Source organism: Halyomorpha halys, unplaced genomic scaffold, assembly GCF_000696795.3.
Source record: "Halyomorpha halys isolate HHAL.00 unplaced genomic scaffold, Hhal_1.1 Scaffold1036.1, whole genome shotgun sequence".
Taxonomy (NCBI): Eukaryota; Metazoa; Arthropoda; class Insecta; order Hemiptera; family Pentatomidae; genus Halyomorpha; species Halyomorpha halys.
This window is the reverse complement of record NW_027109566.1, coordinates 135,909-154,536: the sequence shown is the minus strand read 5'-3', so window position 1 is coordinate 154,536 and position 18,628 is coordinate 135,909. Positions and strand designations below refer to the sequence as shown.

Sequence of the window (18,628 nt, the reverse complement as noted above, 5' to 3'; positions counted from 1 at the left end):
TTTTTTATTTTAGTATGTATGAGATCATTTATCAATATTACCTATTGCCCACAACTGTGTGGCAGATTGTAATATCTATCAATAAATAAATCTATCTATCAAAAAAAAAAAAAAAAATAGTTTAGTTAATTCTAACTTTTAAGATTCTCGACAGAATGCTATAAGGAATATCGAAATTGAAAAATTACAAGCATTTCCCGCCTTTAATCTCGCTTTTATTTTCAATAACCTAATTTCGTTTTTTCAACTTAGCAAAAAACAAAAATACTTAAACCTTTCTACCTGTTCAAGTGTATTTACTACTATATCTATATCACCGCTTTTGTTTTCTCCGTATTTCACATTTCGAGGCCTAGTTCCTTACTAGAGTTTACAATGAAGATGTACAGGGAGATACACAAAAGATAATATATTTATTCTTGATTATTTTATAGGAAGTTTTTTATTTATTAAGTATTAAAATGTTGAACTGAAAATAAATTTCCTTTAGAACATTATCTAATACTCTATATTAAATTTTACAACGTTTCGGAGTGTTTTCCTCATCTCGTACTATTATTCCTTATGGTAAAATGTATTCATTTTCTTTCTCATTGATTAAAAAGACTTATAAAATATTTTGTACTCATTTCCTGTCATGTAATCATGTGACATAATACTACAAAATGATAATACGTAATAACATCAAGAAAACCTTGGAATTCATAATCAAAACCCTAAAAAAACACAATTATTATTTTTTTAAATTTATTTTTTAGAACTTCTTCAAAATAATTAATTGAAATCCCTTTATGGTGAAATTAACCTGGCTCTATTAGTGGGGATGCTCAGGATGAAAACATTAAGTGCTGATTGATATATATATATATATAAATTTTTTAAATGTAAGATTTTCATGATATGGGAAAAAAAATGAAAAAAGATTAATTTTCGATAAAGATAAAATTCAAACATGACTCTGTTCCACCTATGACCCTATTTTACTTTCACTTACCGATATATGGGAACTCTAGTACGGGAAAGTATTTATTATGGTTGAGAAAAATTTCGAATTTGAATTTTCAACGAAAATATACGTTGTGCAGTTCCATATTGGAAATGGGCTGTTAACACCTTGGTTCAAAAATGAAACTATATATTTAGAGCGGATATATACCTCGTTTGTGATAGCAACCTTTTCGTTTAAATCGACATCATAAGTCCATCATCGTTTCTGAAAATCTTTAGTTTGTTTTTCAAATTTATTCTTCTTAAGATGTCAGCTGAGGCTCCTCAAGGTAGTATCCTCGTTCCTGTCCTCTACACAGTCTATACAGCTGACAATGCTCACCACGTATGCCGATGACGCTTGTGTGCTCGCAGTTAAAATTAACCCTTTAATTGCATCCCAAACTCTCCATTCCCATAGAATGGTGCCGAAATCGGAGAATAAAAATAAATTCCAACAAAGCCTATTAAAATACCAAAGGTAGTAAAAGGTAAGACACAACACGAATTACTTTTCTTTCTTGCACAGTAATGCACTACTAATTCACATTTTATTTCTGTTTTTAGAGGGTTCGGAAAAAAAAAAAAAAAAAAAAAAACCTATCAAATCACCATTACCCTTCGTTGTAAACCTACTGACTGCCCTACAGTATACTTCAATAATGTTGCCCTTGCCCCTGTAGAACAGATATGTAGTATGTTTCATATACACTTGAAAATCTTGGGAAGGAACCACCCATTGGTGGAACTTCAAACATTAATTTAAATTAGAAGGTCCCGTGGCCATCTTCTTTTCAGATGCCTCGGAGGATTATCAGGGATTGTTAAGGATGAAAGATTAAGAATTAATGGATTAGGATGGTTAAGGAGTTTGGAATAAAAAGACGCATATCTGTTTTGGGCCAATTCTGCAACGAATGGGATGTTAAGGTCTTTGTGAATGAGTTTATTTGTGACGTAATAAGGAGCATCAAGGATTTTACGTAGGATTTTGGATTGTAACGATTGGATGCAGGAAGAATTTGATGGTTTGGTGGAGCCCCAGAGCTCAATTCCATATGTCCAAATTGGTCTGATTATTGTAGTGTATACTAATTTTTTGTAGTGAATGGGAAGTTTAGAGCGTTTGTCAAGTAAGTGTTGTAGCATTCGGAATCTACGAGCAGTTTCTTGTCGTTTCAGCCTTGTGTGTGGATTCCAAGTAAGTCTCTTGTCAAGATGGAGTCCTAAGTATCGAATCTATTCAACAGGCATTGTTCCAGAAGATTAATTTTATTTCTACCAGTCTAAACAGCCGACAATATTTTCAGTAAAACTATGCTATTAGTTTATTGTTTTTTATTTATTGAAATTTACAGCTGAGACCCCAACGAATCCTAACACTATCCTCACCACGTTACCGTTGACACATGTGTGCTCGCTGTTAATAATAACCCTTTAGTTGCATCAAAAACTCTCCAATCCCATATCACAGCCCTCGAAGAATGGTGTAATTGGAGGAATTTTATTCACCTCAGTATATAAACAAATTAATATGAAAACTTCTTAGAAGAGAAAATCCAGTATTTTTATTTATTTAAATTTTTTTTTCAAGATGGTGTCTCACGCGACAAAAATGTTTATTGACAAAGTATCAGAAATCACTTATTGGACATGCCCAGACGTCATACTAGACAGGGCGAAAACCATATGGGGTTTTCGCATCTACAATAGAGTAACCAATTTAGACGAGAATTTAAATTTATTTTTTAATTTTAAATTTAAATACATCATGAGAGCAGAAAAGGCAACGCGGAGCCATCGTCGGACCATGCCGCCGTTCGCCGGAGCAAAAAACTTATTAGTATGTTAATAAATTCCTTTTTGGGGTTTGTAGCTCAGCTGTGTCGTGCAGGTGCCATTTTTTGCAATTTGTAACAATATAAATAAATCCATATGTGTATATAATACGCGATTCGGGAACATTCTGATTGCCGCCAGTTCTTGAGCACACAGATGTCCAAAAGTCGGCAGATGCCAGTTCAAATTTTTTTACAACCCTTTGTATTAGAAAGGAGAGTTGGTTTTTTACTTAGCAACCGTCGGCTACTGTTTCCTGATTCTGTACAGATGTTATTTTAAAATTAGAATACTTAATTTAACAAAAAAAAAATGTATAGTAACATTAAAAGTATACCACTGAATACTAATTAGGTAGGCCATTCAATAATCAACTATTTTAGAACAATGTTAATTTGAAGCCCCGAGGAACATTCTAGGATGGCCATTGACTTAGAGTGTAGCCTCAGATAAAAAACTTAGACTGATTTTTTAAATCTATTTATCTTGAAAAATAAAATCTGAAAATTTAACAATCATTTTAAATTTGAAAAATATTGGATTTCAGAGGCATGGCATGGAATAAGAACTCATTTTTAGATGACGTCATAGCTGACCGATTTGTGGCAAGGGTTCCATTGTGCCTGGTTCTGAACATAAGAGGTTCGATTCTCATATGAATCTTCAAGATAAGATCGTCACAAAGATTTCAAATTCTATCACTCCAAACTTCACATTTATTACAAAAAAACTCTTATTGGGCTCCACCAAATCATTAAATATCCTCCCATATCCAATCCTTACAATCCCCAATCTTTCATAAAATCCACGATGCTCCTTATTACATAACAAATAAACTGATCCATAAAGACCCTCATCATCTCATTCGTTGCAGATTTACCCCGAATCTGTTTAAATCCTTACACACCCGACCTATTAGTTCATAATGTTTCATCCTCAAAATCCCTGATAATCCTACGAGGCGTCTGAAAAGAAAATGGCCACAGGATCTTCTAATTTAAATTCTTCTTGAATTGAACCCCGATAAACCCCTTAGTTAAGGGGTGGTTCCCTCCCAAGAATATCATGTGTTAAGAAACATTTATCACATATAATTTGTATTTTTTATACAGCTGTGAATTTCAATAAATAAAAAAACAAAAACTGCCAAACACATATATAGACTTCTTAGGGTCTTTGTACAATGGAGGTTTTTAATTATTGTTTATGATGGAATAGTTTTACTAAAAATATTGTCCGCTGTTTAAACTGCTAGAAATAGAATTAATCTTCTGGAACAAAAAAAAAAATTAAAAGGTTAACTAGAAATTAATTCTTGAGTTATAATATACTAAATGTAATTCCATCCGAGTATACTTCCTTGTAGTCTAAACGATGATTTTCATTGGATTTACAATAGAAGAGATGGCAAAGGCATTTATGTGTATATAAAAAAAAGACAGAATAAACTTTATTATATTTATTTTAAGGAAATTAATTATCAATTTTTTTTTACTACTTTATTCCTTTTTTAAACTTTGATGTTTTGGGCTATTCTGTCCATTATTAGATATAGAAATATTTCCAATCAACATTTAACAATTAACATATAGTTATAATCAATAAAGTTGCAAGTTGCTATTGCATCATAGTAAATATATTTTTTTACACATTTAAAATCCTCAATGCTCCTTACTTTGTCACAAATAAAACCATCCATAGGACCTTATTGTTTCTTATGTAACCGATCTAACACAAATCAGATATCAATCCATCCAATCTTAAACTCTCTATCAAAATCCTCTAGTTCCTAACCTTCCTTCTTCTTCTATTCCTGAAAATCCTTCGTGGCGCCTGAAAAGAACATGGCATCGAGGCCTTCTAGTGAAGAAATATATGATTAGAATGCTACCAATGGGTAATTTCTCTACATGCCTGTATCACTCAATTTTTATATTACATCAAATTTACTTGATGTGTTTTTATGTAAATATAGTAAATTGTAATAAATAATTTTTTTAAAAAATGACGTCTATGTAGGATTTGTAATTACATTGCTTGTAGTTAATTTTATAAATAACATTTTGCCTCTTTTCTTTTTGAATTCTATCTTCCATATTTGATAGCAAATTATTTAATTTGCGAAAATTTAAAAAACAAAAAAAAGAACACTCATTTCAATCATTATTTTAAAATAGGTATTAAATAAATTATTAATTGAATTCTATTACTATAATCCGATGTTATAGACAATAGTTTGATGCAACCTGGACCTTGACAGAAGACTGGAACCAAGAAAAATGTCTAGCATTCCGACAGCAATGTTCTGCAATTACGCTACTCAAGGAGAATGAACACTTGTTATGTTGCAACCGACTTCCTAGGCATTTCCTCATCTAGCCTTTCTACCATCGCTCAAGTAGGAATACCTTAAGAGTAAAATCTAAAAATATATCCGTACCTAAATGCTATTGTACAGATAATATCGTTTATAAGCTTAAACAAGTATAATTGTGGTTTATTAAAGTGCAATCTAAAATATAGCGGATTATATCATACGCAGCACTGCTTTATCTTAATCTCGGACTAAGGTACGTGTGACGATATATTTGCTCGAGTCAGATATACATCCAAAATATTTACAAATGATTAAGCCAGGATTATAAGAGAATCCTACAGCTATTAAGTAACCTACACAATGTTTACAAGAATTTCAATATCTTGCTAAACGAATAAGACAACTTTCCGCAATATAGTTATAAAATTTTATGGTAATCAAATAGGAAACTTACAAGTACATCATTTTTCGACATAGTCCCCTTGCAATGAACTTGGTCCATCGTTGTACAAGCTTCATTATGCCTCCATAAAAGAAGGTTTTCGGCACCGTTTCTTGCATTGCTTCGTCCGGGGTAAATCAACGGCACCTTAAAGCCTCTTCCAGTGGACCAAACAAATGATAGTCAGAAGGGGCAAGATCGTAACTATATGGAGGTTGAGCCAGTATTTCAAAATTGAGTTTTTGGAGCGTTTTAGCAGTATGGGTAGTAGTATGTCGTGTAACAACACAACACCTTTTGACAGCAGTCTTCGGCCTTTGCTTCGAATTGTAGGCTTCAGCTTTGCAGTAAGCATCTCACTCTAACGTACACTATTTATTGTCGTGCCCCTTTCCTCATAATGTTCCAGTACTGGACCTTGTGAGTCCCAAAAACCGTAAGCAACAGTTTTCCTGCGGACGATGGGGTCTTGAACTTTTTCCTGCACGGCGAATTAGGATGTTTCCACTCCATAATCTGCCGTTTAATGTCCAGGTTGTATTCATGGATCTATGTTTCGACACTAGTAATAATCCTAAGAAGTTAACCCGTTCGTTACTATAGCGATCCAAATGTTTTAGGCAGGTGTCCAAGCGCGTTTGTTTATGCAACTGTGTGAGATGTTTTGTGACCCATCTTGAACAAACTTTATGAAAAGTCTGTTGAGGATGATTTCTTAGACAGAACCGTGACTACTTAGCAGACGGTGTGGCACTTCGTCAATAGTTACTCGCCTGTCTTAGAGCACCATTTCACGTGAACGCTCAATGTTTTCTTCATTTGTGTCGGTAAACGGTGGTCCGCCTCCTTCATCGCGCGTAACACTTGTGCGACCATTTTTGAATTTTGGACACTTCGTTGTGGCAAAACACTGTTCCCGTACTGTACCGGAAGTCTTCAATGAATTTCGGCCCCTGATACACCTTCCGACCACAAAAAACGGATCACTGTACGTTGCTCTTCTTTGGTGCAAACAGAAAGCGGAGCCGTGATGACTAACAGCACGACAGCGATAACGAAACTGACCTAGCAGATTGAAACTTGCATAGACATAACAACAAATAAAAAAAACATGCGACATCAACGCTAAACGACAGTGCTGCCAGCATATACAAAGATATAACTAAATTGAGGATAAATATTGCCTTACATTCGTACATAATACTAGGAGTATTCACGATGTTACATCATCTACATAAGAGCTCCAAGTGGATTTTCTTAGCAACTTGTTTTATAACCTTTCCTAATAAAACTTCATTTTATTGTTTATTTCTAAGTTTTAATTAAGATAATTGAATAAGTGAAAATTTCGATAATGAGTGCCTTGTTGATCGTCTAACTAGTGAGGAAGAGAATTAGGATAAGCTAATTGACAACTGTCATATTATTATTATTACTGTCATCCATTACTTTATTAGTTTTAAAAAATATCCAAAACAATCAAAATACAAACTACGAGCAAGTAACCTAACACGAAAACAAACAAAATGGAGACTAGCTCAGCTGGTCTGTTGCGTGACGTCATTCTCTATTTAATAGACCTAGTAACAGACTCTCAATAATATTATATGTTATATCGTTTTAACATGATAACAGAAGGAAATATTTCGCCATTTAAAATGAGTTTCTCCATTTAACACGTTAAACTAAAGATCATGAATACCCATGATGCTTCGCTATTGCTATATTTAAGGACGTATATAGATTTAATGAACACAATTGATAGTTTGATTTATATTATTGTATTTAGTTAAATTAAACATATAAGTTCACTTTATTATTATGATTTGGTAAAATAAATTGAACCAATATATGCGATGACATTCTTTTTTAGCATCTGAAGAAACCCTTTAGGGAATCATTAATATTTTTTTCTTAATCTATATACGTATATTAGTACTTTCTCTAAGACAACACTAAAAACCATTATGAAATTCTTTTTTTTCTGAAAAAAAAAAATTGTTGACCTGTACACCGAGCTACATTATGTTTTTATAATTTTTTGTAAATATAATATAGCTTAATAAAATCAGTAATACTTTTATCTTGTTCTTCGGAAAGAAAAAATTGATTGGTGAACAATAACCATTAAAAAAACTTATATTTTCTGAGCTACAAACCAAAATTTTGTTTATAATATTTTTTGCGACCTGAGAATTTGGGGATTTTAGTAGCTTCAAACCTGTCCATGAGGACAAGAGACATTTTGAAAAAAAAAAAAAACAGCACCTAATCGGTCCAGTAATTCAAACGTTTATTGTTACCAAAGATTCGAACATTCCTTTATATGTATTTATTATATTATACATTTTATTGCATTTGTAATAGTACCACTGTACGTGTTCATTCCCTAGGATCATCTCTAGAATTTTTGGAAATTTGATTTGGTTTTCCTTGGGTCTTGAGGTATCTATGATGAGTTTGCTTGTGGGTAAAGGAGAGGGGAGGGTGTCCAGCGGCAAACATTTCCTCGCCGACCCCCACTCTTCTTATCTCCATTCAGTCGACTGAACTTTTTTTTCCTTTTCTGGACGTAGTTAAATATAAATTAAAAAAAAAAAGAAAAATTGCAATAACGTTTGTTGACAACAACGGTTCGTTCTAGTCTTTGTTACCGGTAGGAGTATATTATAGTGTGGAGTTGGGGTGGGGTGTGCGCGCTCCCTTTCCTACAGGCTAACTCATTTTAGACGTAACACGACAGTGGCATTTGTTCTATCTTTGGAGGGCATTGTTAATTTTATAACATTATCCAGTTCGTCTTCAGCGCACCTAGCTCTGGACTTTCCAAGTAAATGGTTTATTTTTTTTTACTGATCCTGATAGTAAATCAGACTTTAAAACGTTGGGATTTTTTGATCCAAGGCATAAATCACCAAAAACCAAAAAAAAATTTTTTTTACTTATCTATATTTAAAACTGTACATAAAATATACATCAAGTAAATTTGAGGTAATATCATAATGGTATGGTACAGGCATGTGGAGGAACTACCCATTGGTAGCACTCTTGAATAAATTGAAAACAATTTATGTCTGTTTTTGATAATCTGGGCATAAATTACTCCGAAAAACGGATAATACAAAAATCGTCCAAGCTTCGAATTTCCTTTAATTCTGTCATAATTTGATTTTCCTCCATCGGCCGAGGATACAAAAATGCCTGTGATGATGAGATTAATTAAGCTGTCGTGAACATGGCTTCAATTATGAAGAAGGATTCTTACGATAAATTAATCTCTGGAGCAATTTAAATAGAAATTTGAACCGTCAGGGACGATGAGTGAAGGGAATTGTGTACAGTATTTTGTAAGGAAACACTGTTTTTAAAACGTTGGTTATACAGGGAGGTGTTTTTTTTTTCAAAATCATTCTCAACCGCCAGATTTTACCCCAATTAATGAGACCTAGTTTATGAGACTGCGTGGACAGAACACATGGGGTTGACTCAGGGCTACAATGTAATGGAAAATAAATCTACCACAGCCGAATTCGGAGTTAGTAGCATAGCGCCTTACCACTCTGCCACCGCTCTCCCCAAAATAGCTAATTATACTATTTCTTTTTAATATAAATAATATGACTTACCTTCTCTTTTGAACAGCGCCTAAGGATGGTTCAACGACAAGTGGTGAACCGCGAAAGTTTATACCTGCACGGACAAAACATAACATATATTAGACAAATATAAATAAACAATTATATGTTATTTAATATTAACATAAATTATCACTGTGAAATAATAATTACTATAATAAATAATAATTAAAAACAGGAACCCAACATTTTGCTTCCTCCCTAGCGTTTTTATTTCAATATGTAAATTTCAAAGCGCATATTTATGTTTAACTTGTAGTCGAATACATGTTAAACATAAAAACGCGCTATTACAAATAATATGATTTTGATAATATTCTAGGGATATTTCGAAATTGGCTTCCATTAAACTTTAAATTGCAGGATTTCTTGTAGGATATAAGTGTAATAATGGTTCCGTATCAATTATATCAATATTAATTCTAAATTATCTTACGTCACCGTAAACCTATTTACCTTTTAAGGTACCCCTAACACGATTAGTCGTAATCACAGCAAAATTAAAGATTGATGGCGTACAAGAAAGACTGATGCATTTGCAAGAAAATTTTGAAGTCCAACCATTCAAAACTCAGAAGGTCCTTCGTGATTCATGTCAGTCCGGCATTTGAATGACTACTGTTATATATATATTATTAGAAAATAGTATTTTTAAAAGAAAAATACTTGAAACAATATATATTCCGGAAAACATTAATTATACAGTTAATTTCAAATCACATAAGAGAAATTGAAACCAGCAGTATGCAGAGATCTTAGGCAAAAGTTATTTTTTGATGAACATAGTTGAAATTTAGTTAATTATTTGACTCTAATTTTTATAGGATTTTTAATTTAAAAAATAGACAAAACATTAGTGTGAAATAAAATAATAATATTCCTAACCTGGTTGTTGAGGTAGGTTATGTAATGTGTTATAAGTTAATGATAATAAAATGCAAAAAATAGGAAAAATAGAAAATATTAATAATAAAAGAATTATGTTTTTTCTTATTGGTCTTGTTTTATATATTCCGTTTAACTGTGTTAAATTGACTAGGGTATAATAGCCTGCAAATTATAATTTATAATGTTTCGATACTGTAAGTGATATTTGAAGTTACTATTTTATATATTGTCCTATAAGATGGCCGGATAGTTCGAAACGTTAGACATGTAATATATTTTAATAAAGAAGGTTGGAACTATTTAGATAATTTTTGTCATAATTAATTATAATATTATATTATTAGTAATTTACTAATATACACATATGATGAATGCAATCCATCATAAAAACTCTCTGAAACAGTTCTAAAATTTTGGAAGAGGATAATTGACCTTGACCGTATGAAGTATGGTACATTGTAGGAAGATAGTCCGAGTGGTGTTCAACAAAGCTATCAAATTAGTAAAAGAAAACTATATATTGTTAACCAACGTTTCGCCACAGTTTGCAGGGCTTCGTCAGGGTTGTCAGGTTGACACAAAGATGATCGATTGTCGTCTTTCAAGCTGACAGCCTAGGTATAAAAATAAAAAATGAAATATACGTATAGTAACTGAATCAAAATTAATCAGTCTGCCAAGTATAGTGAGGGAGAACAAAAAATTGCAGCTTTCTTCAAAAGGTTAAAAAAAATTAATTTTTCTTTCAGAGCTCCATCCTTAAAACTACAAAGAACACTAGAAAACCTAATAGAGTAAATTTGCTAAATTATGAGCCCTAATAGAGCTATTTACGTTCAATAGTTCCCGAGATTTTTTTTAAAAAGAGACGTTTCTTCAAAAAAAAAAATTAGTCTCTAAAATTAATTTAGGGAAACCTATATCTCAGGAATCATTAGACGTAGAGATGTCGGCTAGCACTAAAATTAAAGCTACTGTAATTTACTATAAAGTAGTTTATTACACTTATCTTTGTAAGAGTAGTAGTATTCGTAATATTTGATAAAATAAGTTGATTTCTAGTTGTTCGAACTAAATTTCAAGTGCAAAATTAATATCTTATACGAATATCGTTAAAACTACTGCCCCTAAGAAGAAAATTGTCATAAATTACTTTATAGTTCGTTAAACTAGCTTTAATTTGATTGCTGAAAGTCATCTGTATTTCCAATGGTTTCTGAAATATAGTTTTTTATATATAAAATATTTTGTCCGAAAAACTAGAAATCAACATTTTGTGGATTTATTTTGAAAAATGTCGTAAAAATATTAGTCCTACGAAGATAGGCGTTATAAACTGCTTTATGGCTCATTAAACTAGCTTTAATTTGAGTGCTAATAGTGTATATTGAGTGTTTATGTACGTATAATAAATAATTGCTGAGATGTAGTTTTCCCAAAATAAATTCAATAACTACTCATTTTTTAATGCATTTTTCATGCAATGTTCCTTTTTAAAAACTACATCTCTGGAACTATTGAATGTAAATAGTTCTATTAGGGCTCATATTTTAGAAAATTTACTGCACTTAAAATGATGCTCTATTATGTTTTCTAGTGTCGTATTTAGTTTCAAAGATATTTGCCTGGAAAAAGAAGAAAAAAATGCAGTTATCTCACTCCGATTTTTGATTACTTTAATGAAAACTAGGTATAATTACTAGTCAAATTTGATGAGTCTGCCAAGTATAGGTAGGGGGAATAAAAAATGGCGGCTGTTTCAAAACCTTAAAAAACATTAATTTTTCATTCAGAGCTCTATATCTTAAAAACTACCAACAACACTAGAAAATTTAAGAGAACATTATTTAAAGAAGAGTAAATTTTCTGAAATATTAGTCCTTAAAGAGCTATTTGCGTCCAATATTTCTGGAGATATAGCTTTTTAAAAAGCAACATTTCTTAAAAATCTACTGAAAGCTTTGTAGTTATTTAATTTATTTTGATAAATCTATATCTCAGGAACTATGTGACGTACAGATATCTATCAGCACTCAAATTAAAGCTAGTTTAATGGACTAAAGAAGTTTATGACATTTACCTTCGTAGAAATAGTAGTTTTCATGATATTTGCTAAAATAAATTGATTTATAGTTGTTCGGACAATAAATTTGATTTATGAAAAACTTCATTTCAGAAACCGTTTGACTTACACCGTTTGATGTGTGCCAGCGCTCAAATTAAAGCTAGTTAAATTTTCTACAAAATAGTTAATAATGTTTATCTTAGTAGTAGTAGTAGTAGTAGTTTTTATGATATTTGACAAAATAAACTCACAAAAGGTTAATTTCTAGTTGTTTGTATAAAATGTTCGATTTTTGAAAAAATATATCTCTAGATCCATAATACGCACATATGTCTGCCAACACTCAAAATAAAGGAAATTTAACTTACTATAAAGTAGTTTATGACACTTATGTTCGTAGGGGTAATAGTTTTTATGATATTGACATATGAACATAAATTTAGCAAATGAAAATTTGCCCGAACAACTATAAATCAATCCATTTTAGCAAATTTTATGTAAAATACTACTCCTACGAAGATAAACATTGTAAACTACTTTATAGCTCATTAAACTAACTTTAATTTGAGTGCTAATAGACAGCTGTACGTCAAATTGTTTTTGAGATATAGATCTTTCAAAATAAATTCACTAACTACTGACCTTTCAGTACATCCCATACATCTTTATGAAATGTTGCTTTTTAAAAAGCTATATCTCGAGACCTATTGTACGTAAATAGCTCTATTAGGGCAATTTTTCTCTTTTTGTGCTCTTTAACTAATAAGTTTTAATTGTTTTATACCTACATATCTATATGCAAAATTCATATCATATACGAATATTATGAAAACTAATACCCCTACGTAAGTGTCATAAACTACTTTATAGAACATTAAGCTTTTATTTGAGTCCTGGTAGAAATCTGTTCGTCTAATAGTTACTGAAATATATTTTTTTATAAATCAAAAGTTGTGTCCAAACAACTAGAATTCAACTTTTAGATTAGATTTTCAATCTAGAAAAACACTGAAATAACTGTTTTTTTTTCACTCCTCTTGGGCTTTTGTACCATTAAGTCAGAAATAAGCTTTTTATGCTTTTTCTTTTTTAATTTTGAAGTTATAACTTCTTTAGGAGTCCTTTTATTTTATTAGAATTAGTCCTGCACAAAAATTTAAAGAGAAATCCACTTTTAATCTCGAACCGGATAAAAACATTAAGATATCTCGTCAAATCTACAAAGAATAAACAATTCCGAGAAGCTATAATGATGAATAAAAAACAAAAACAACATAACAGGTATGTAATTTCCCCAATCGTCATAATCGACGACGGAGGGGCAAACTCCTACGAATTTCCACACAGTTTTCTATAACTAAAAGATCTCAAAAATCATGATGTAAAAATTAAATTTGAAAATGATGTAAAAAAAAAAAAATAAAACAGACATCATCATTAATTTTTAAAAGCGTTTGGAGACAGAGCCAGTTAAATGACTTGCAAAGATGTTAATTACTTCTAGATCCATTTGCAAACAAAGCGATTTCCCAAACTGATGCAATCGTTAATGTCCAAGGAGGCGCGTCCTTCGCTCGCCGAAGAGGATACAATGCGATAGCCATGTGGTGGCTTAGCTAACGGTAAATGAGTAATTAACAGCAATAATTAGGAGCAATTACATATTTTGTAGACTTCCTTCGAATTCCACTAAACCTCGACAGAAAATCCGAATCATTGAACATTTATATTGAAAGAGTGAGCTAAACCCTTACTAAGGGTTAGCCTAGGCAGTGGGAGACACTTTTATACCTGACGTTCCCCTCTTTTCTCAGTCGCTCGCTGTGTTTCAATCTGACGGGTGATTACCCCCATGTTTGTTGTTTATTTTTATCAATTTTCTTAATATCTACCTTTTTACATATTACTATACCTCACCTATATTATATCTACTTCACCTATCTGTTCTACCTTCTACACCTACCTCTTTGCCATATTTATAACTAATATTAATGAGTAGTCTCCTACAATTTATTAGTCTAGATCTGTATTTATCACACATTAGTAGCTTGTTTCCAGTCCACCTACATGTTTATACTTCCTTATATTGTTATTATCAATTCTTTTTTATATATGTATATATACTTTATAAACAAATAATTATTTTTAAATGTTTTTATTTTAATATTTTGTTAATTCTAAAATTTCTGTATCTTGTTTTTTTATATAGTCCCGACAAAGCCCTGCAAAGTGGGTTGAAAAGTTGGTTGACAATAAATAGTTTTTTTTTTTACTATTTTGATACCTTTATTGACCGCCACTCAGACTATCTTCCTACAATCTACTTCATACGGTCAACTATTCTCTTCCAAAATGTTAGAACTGTTTTAGAGAGAGTTTTTAGGATTGATTGCATTCATTAGATGAGTATATTAATAAATAACTGATAATATAATATTATAATTAATTAGGATAAAATTATCCAAATATTCCCAACCTTTTTCATTAATTTTATATAGAACAAAATTGAAAGTTTTAGGTTGTTTTTTTCCCCACAATTTTGCACAATGAATTTGAATTTTTTTCTGCACGAAGTTGCACTTGCTCTTTTCCGGCTAAACTTTCGTTTTTATTGAATGAAATTGGATGTTTGAACTAAATGCCTCATGTTGTACACATATAGGAGTATGTATATTCAATTTTGTGCAATACAATATTTATTCAATTTTGTGGGGATAATATGGTTGGAGGTACGGTCAGTGAAGAACAGAAAACAAAGTACAATCACAATCCAATACTGATATAGACAACGGTCCTATTTTCTAAGAAAAAAGTGAAAATGAATTTGAAGAATTTAGAAAAAAATTAGGTAGTTCAAACTTTTTTCGACTTTAAGGGTATTCATGTTATTTAGTTTAACATGTTAAAGTGTTTTTAAATCATTTTAAATGGAGAAATATTTTCTTCTTTGACTATGTTAAAATGAAATAACTGAAATGAATAAATCACATTTTTAATAACGTATTCTAATATTAGAATTAATAAGATAGATGGAATTCATGTCAAAGTAAAAAACAAAAATAGAAGGGAAAAAAGACATATTAGGGATATTCATAATCTTTAGTTTAACATGTTAAAGCGTGTTAAATGGAGAAATATTCCCTTCTTCTAACATGTTAAAACGATATAACATATACATGGTTCAGAGTCTGTTATTAGGTCTGCTAAATGAAGAATCACATCACGCAGCAGACCTGCTGAGCTCGTCACCATTTTGTTTCCTGTCGTGTAAGGTTACTTGCTGGTGTGTTTTATTGTTTTGGATATTTTTATAACTAATAAAGCAATAGATGACAATAATAATGATAGTTTTCAATTAGCACATCTTGATTCTATTTCTTCCAAGGTATATGATCAACAAGAAGCTCAGTGACTGAATAAATTACTTTAATAAGATCTTAGAAGTAAACAATAATAAAAAGTTTTGGAAGGAAAATTTACAAAACAAATTGCTAAGAAAATCCACTAAGAACTCTTATACATTTAACATATAACTTGACTTTAAATAAGGCTGCTCACAATCCTATACTTATAACATTTAACATATTAAAAAATTTAACATTTAACCCAACATCATGAATACCCCTTATACGTATTTTTTAGTTAATCGATTTTGTCTATTGCTGATACGTTCCTAATTTTATATCTGTTCTATTTACAGGTTACTTTCGCACTCCTAAATCAGGCTCTATTGCCTACTTTGTATCTATCTATTTCAGCCCTGATGCAGACTTGGAATGTCGGTCGAAACGTAGGCAATCAATAAATAGTTGAGAGCTTTTTTAACTTTACTCAACCGCAGCTATTACCATCTCCTAATTTACATCAGGTCATCTATATATAATAAGATTTAAGCTAATATTTATAAAAAATAAAATAACACCCTTTTTTTTGCTTTAACTATATTGATAAATTACTTATAATATTATTAATCTTTTTTCTTTTTAAATTAAATAAAAATAAATTTAATGGCAAAACGTTGTCCTTAATAATAAAAAAAATCATCATAATAATTTCTTTGACTGTTTTTAATAGAGAATCGAATGATTCAAAGAGAATTGTGTGTGATTCTTTCGTGTGAATCAAAGTTCAAAGTTCGATTCTTTCAGAGGAGTCTCGACTCTGTGGTTCGATTTCCTATTCATCTTCCAATCTCTGAGACATTTCCATTCATCAAAAATCAAACATTATATTTCTGAGATAAATAAGCTACTGTTACTGATACTTTATTACCGGGGCAACGCTTATCAGTGTAAAGATACGTCATATGTAGAAAGGGAGAAAGAGTATCGTTTTGGAGGGAGGGGGGTTCCGAGAGGCAAAAACGCATCACACAACACAAGCAAACGAATCGATACACAACGGACAAAATACACCTTTAATGAAATTTGAATGGCCTCTATGAATGCTAAGGGTTCAATCTGAATAAATTAACAAAAAAATAATCAATAGCGTCTAAAAAATCCCCCCTTTTGGGTATCCGGGGCCAACGCCTGAAAAAATATCTCCGTCCTCTGTCGGGGGGCAAAAAAACGCCTCAGTTCGGAGGGCGATCGCTCATGAAAGCCACCCTTCATCTCAACGTTTAGCAACCACTGCCACACGTATATATATGTGTGTATATACATATATATATATACATTAAATGTATTTCTATTATCTAAATAATTAAAAAAAAAATTATAAATAAAAATATACTGCCTTATAGATATAAGGCATTATTCCCCAAAGTCTTCTAAATTAGTCATTTGATAACAAGGTTCTAATGCTGGATCTAAATGTTTGTTAATAATCGCAAATCTAAGACTTGTACAAATGTTCAGGAAACAAAAGGACGCAACAAACCTAGATATCCACATATTATTTTTTTTCTCTTTTCTTTGTCGGCTATTAAATTCGTTTTACACGATTTTCATTATAAAAAGGAAGAAAATAAACATGGGCTAAATGAAAATAAACGTAAATATCTGCAAAGTAATTTGTAGATGATAAAAATTCATATAAATATTACTACATAACCTATAAATTCAACCTTCGTTCTACAATATGTATCAGAATCTTGTTAATTTAATTACATAGACATATAATGTCTTATAAATATATATTTTTGCTATGTCAAATCAAAAATAAACTTCTAAAATTAGGTAACAAGATTTGAAACAATGTCCGAGAAACAACACCGAATCGATAGAATTTTAAAATATGCAATCTTAAACTAGAGTTAATTATTGAAGGTTAGGTAAATTCTTTAATTAATTAAAACAGATAGGACAAAATACTGTGACAAACGTGTGGATAAAACACCCGCAATTCAGGCCAAATTATACCAGCCATTCCAAATCACCCATTTTTTGGCAAACATGTAGAGGTAGATATTGGTAGTTTATAATGCTTATCTTCGTAGGGTAGTAGTTTTCACGATATTCGACAAACTCACAAAATTCTTGTTTTTCGGACAATTCTGATTAAATGTATCCCAGAAACCATAAGACATACAGAAGTCTGCCAGCACTCAAATTAAAGTTAGATAATGCTTGAAGAAGTTTATCGGGGGGTGCGGTCAGCAAAGAACAACATAAATAAACAAAACAATATTTATTTATTTTATTTGTTTTGTTTATTTATGTTGTTCTTTGCTGACCGCACCCCCCGATAAACTTCTTCAAGCATTAATCTACGGTCAACTATCTACATCTCATTATAAAGTTAGATAAATGTACTATAAAGTGTTTCATGACGTTTATTTTTGTAGGAGTAATAGATTTTATGATATTTTCCAAAATAAAATGGTAAAATATTAATTTCTAATTTGTAGGAGGATAGTCCGGATTGCTGTCAATAAAGGTATCAAAATAGTAAAAGAAAACTATTTATTGTTAACCAATTCTTCCCGAATCCAATCCTTACAGTCCAAAATCCTTCGTAAAATCCTCCTTATTTTGTCACAAATGTTCCACATGTTGCCGATTTGGCCAGAACCAGATACCATTCTTTCCATGATAAACTTCTCAGCCACTGAAACCCACTAGTTTCTAACCTGGCTTCAGCTTAATTACCTAATAATCCTCCTAAGCGTCTGAAAAGAAGATGGCCTCGAGATTTTATCCTCTAGAAATGTTATTGGAGTTCTATCAGTAGATAGATTCTCCACATATTTGTATCATGCCACTATGTCACTTACAGCAAATTTACTTGTTGTATATATTTGTATAGAGTTGTAAATAACAATAAATAAATTATTTAAAAAAAAAATTGTTAACCAACGTTTACCAACTATCCTCCTTCTATTGAGGTGTAGATAGTTGACCGTAGATTAATGCTTGAAGAAGTTTGTCGGGGGGTGCGGTCAGCAAAGAACAACATAAATAAACAAAACCATATTTATTTATTTTATGCCGACGTTTCGACCTGAGTTT

At 31.2% G+C, this 18,628-nt stretch overlaps 1 protein-coding gene across 1 annotated transcript in view; it reads right to left on the bottom strand.

Moving 5' to 3' along the window:
* The window catches only part of Imp (IGF-II mRNA-binding protein), a gene marked incomplete in the record, with an annotated part of 198,720 nt that overhangs the window by 145,106 nt on the left and 34,986 nt on the right, over positions 1 to 18,628 (bottom strand). The window contains 1 exon segment of the mRNA XM_024360136.2: positions 9,212 to 9,275. Within this exon segment, the coding sequence (XP_024215904.1) occupies positions 9,212 to 9,275 (64 nt within the window).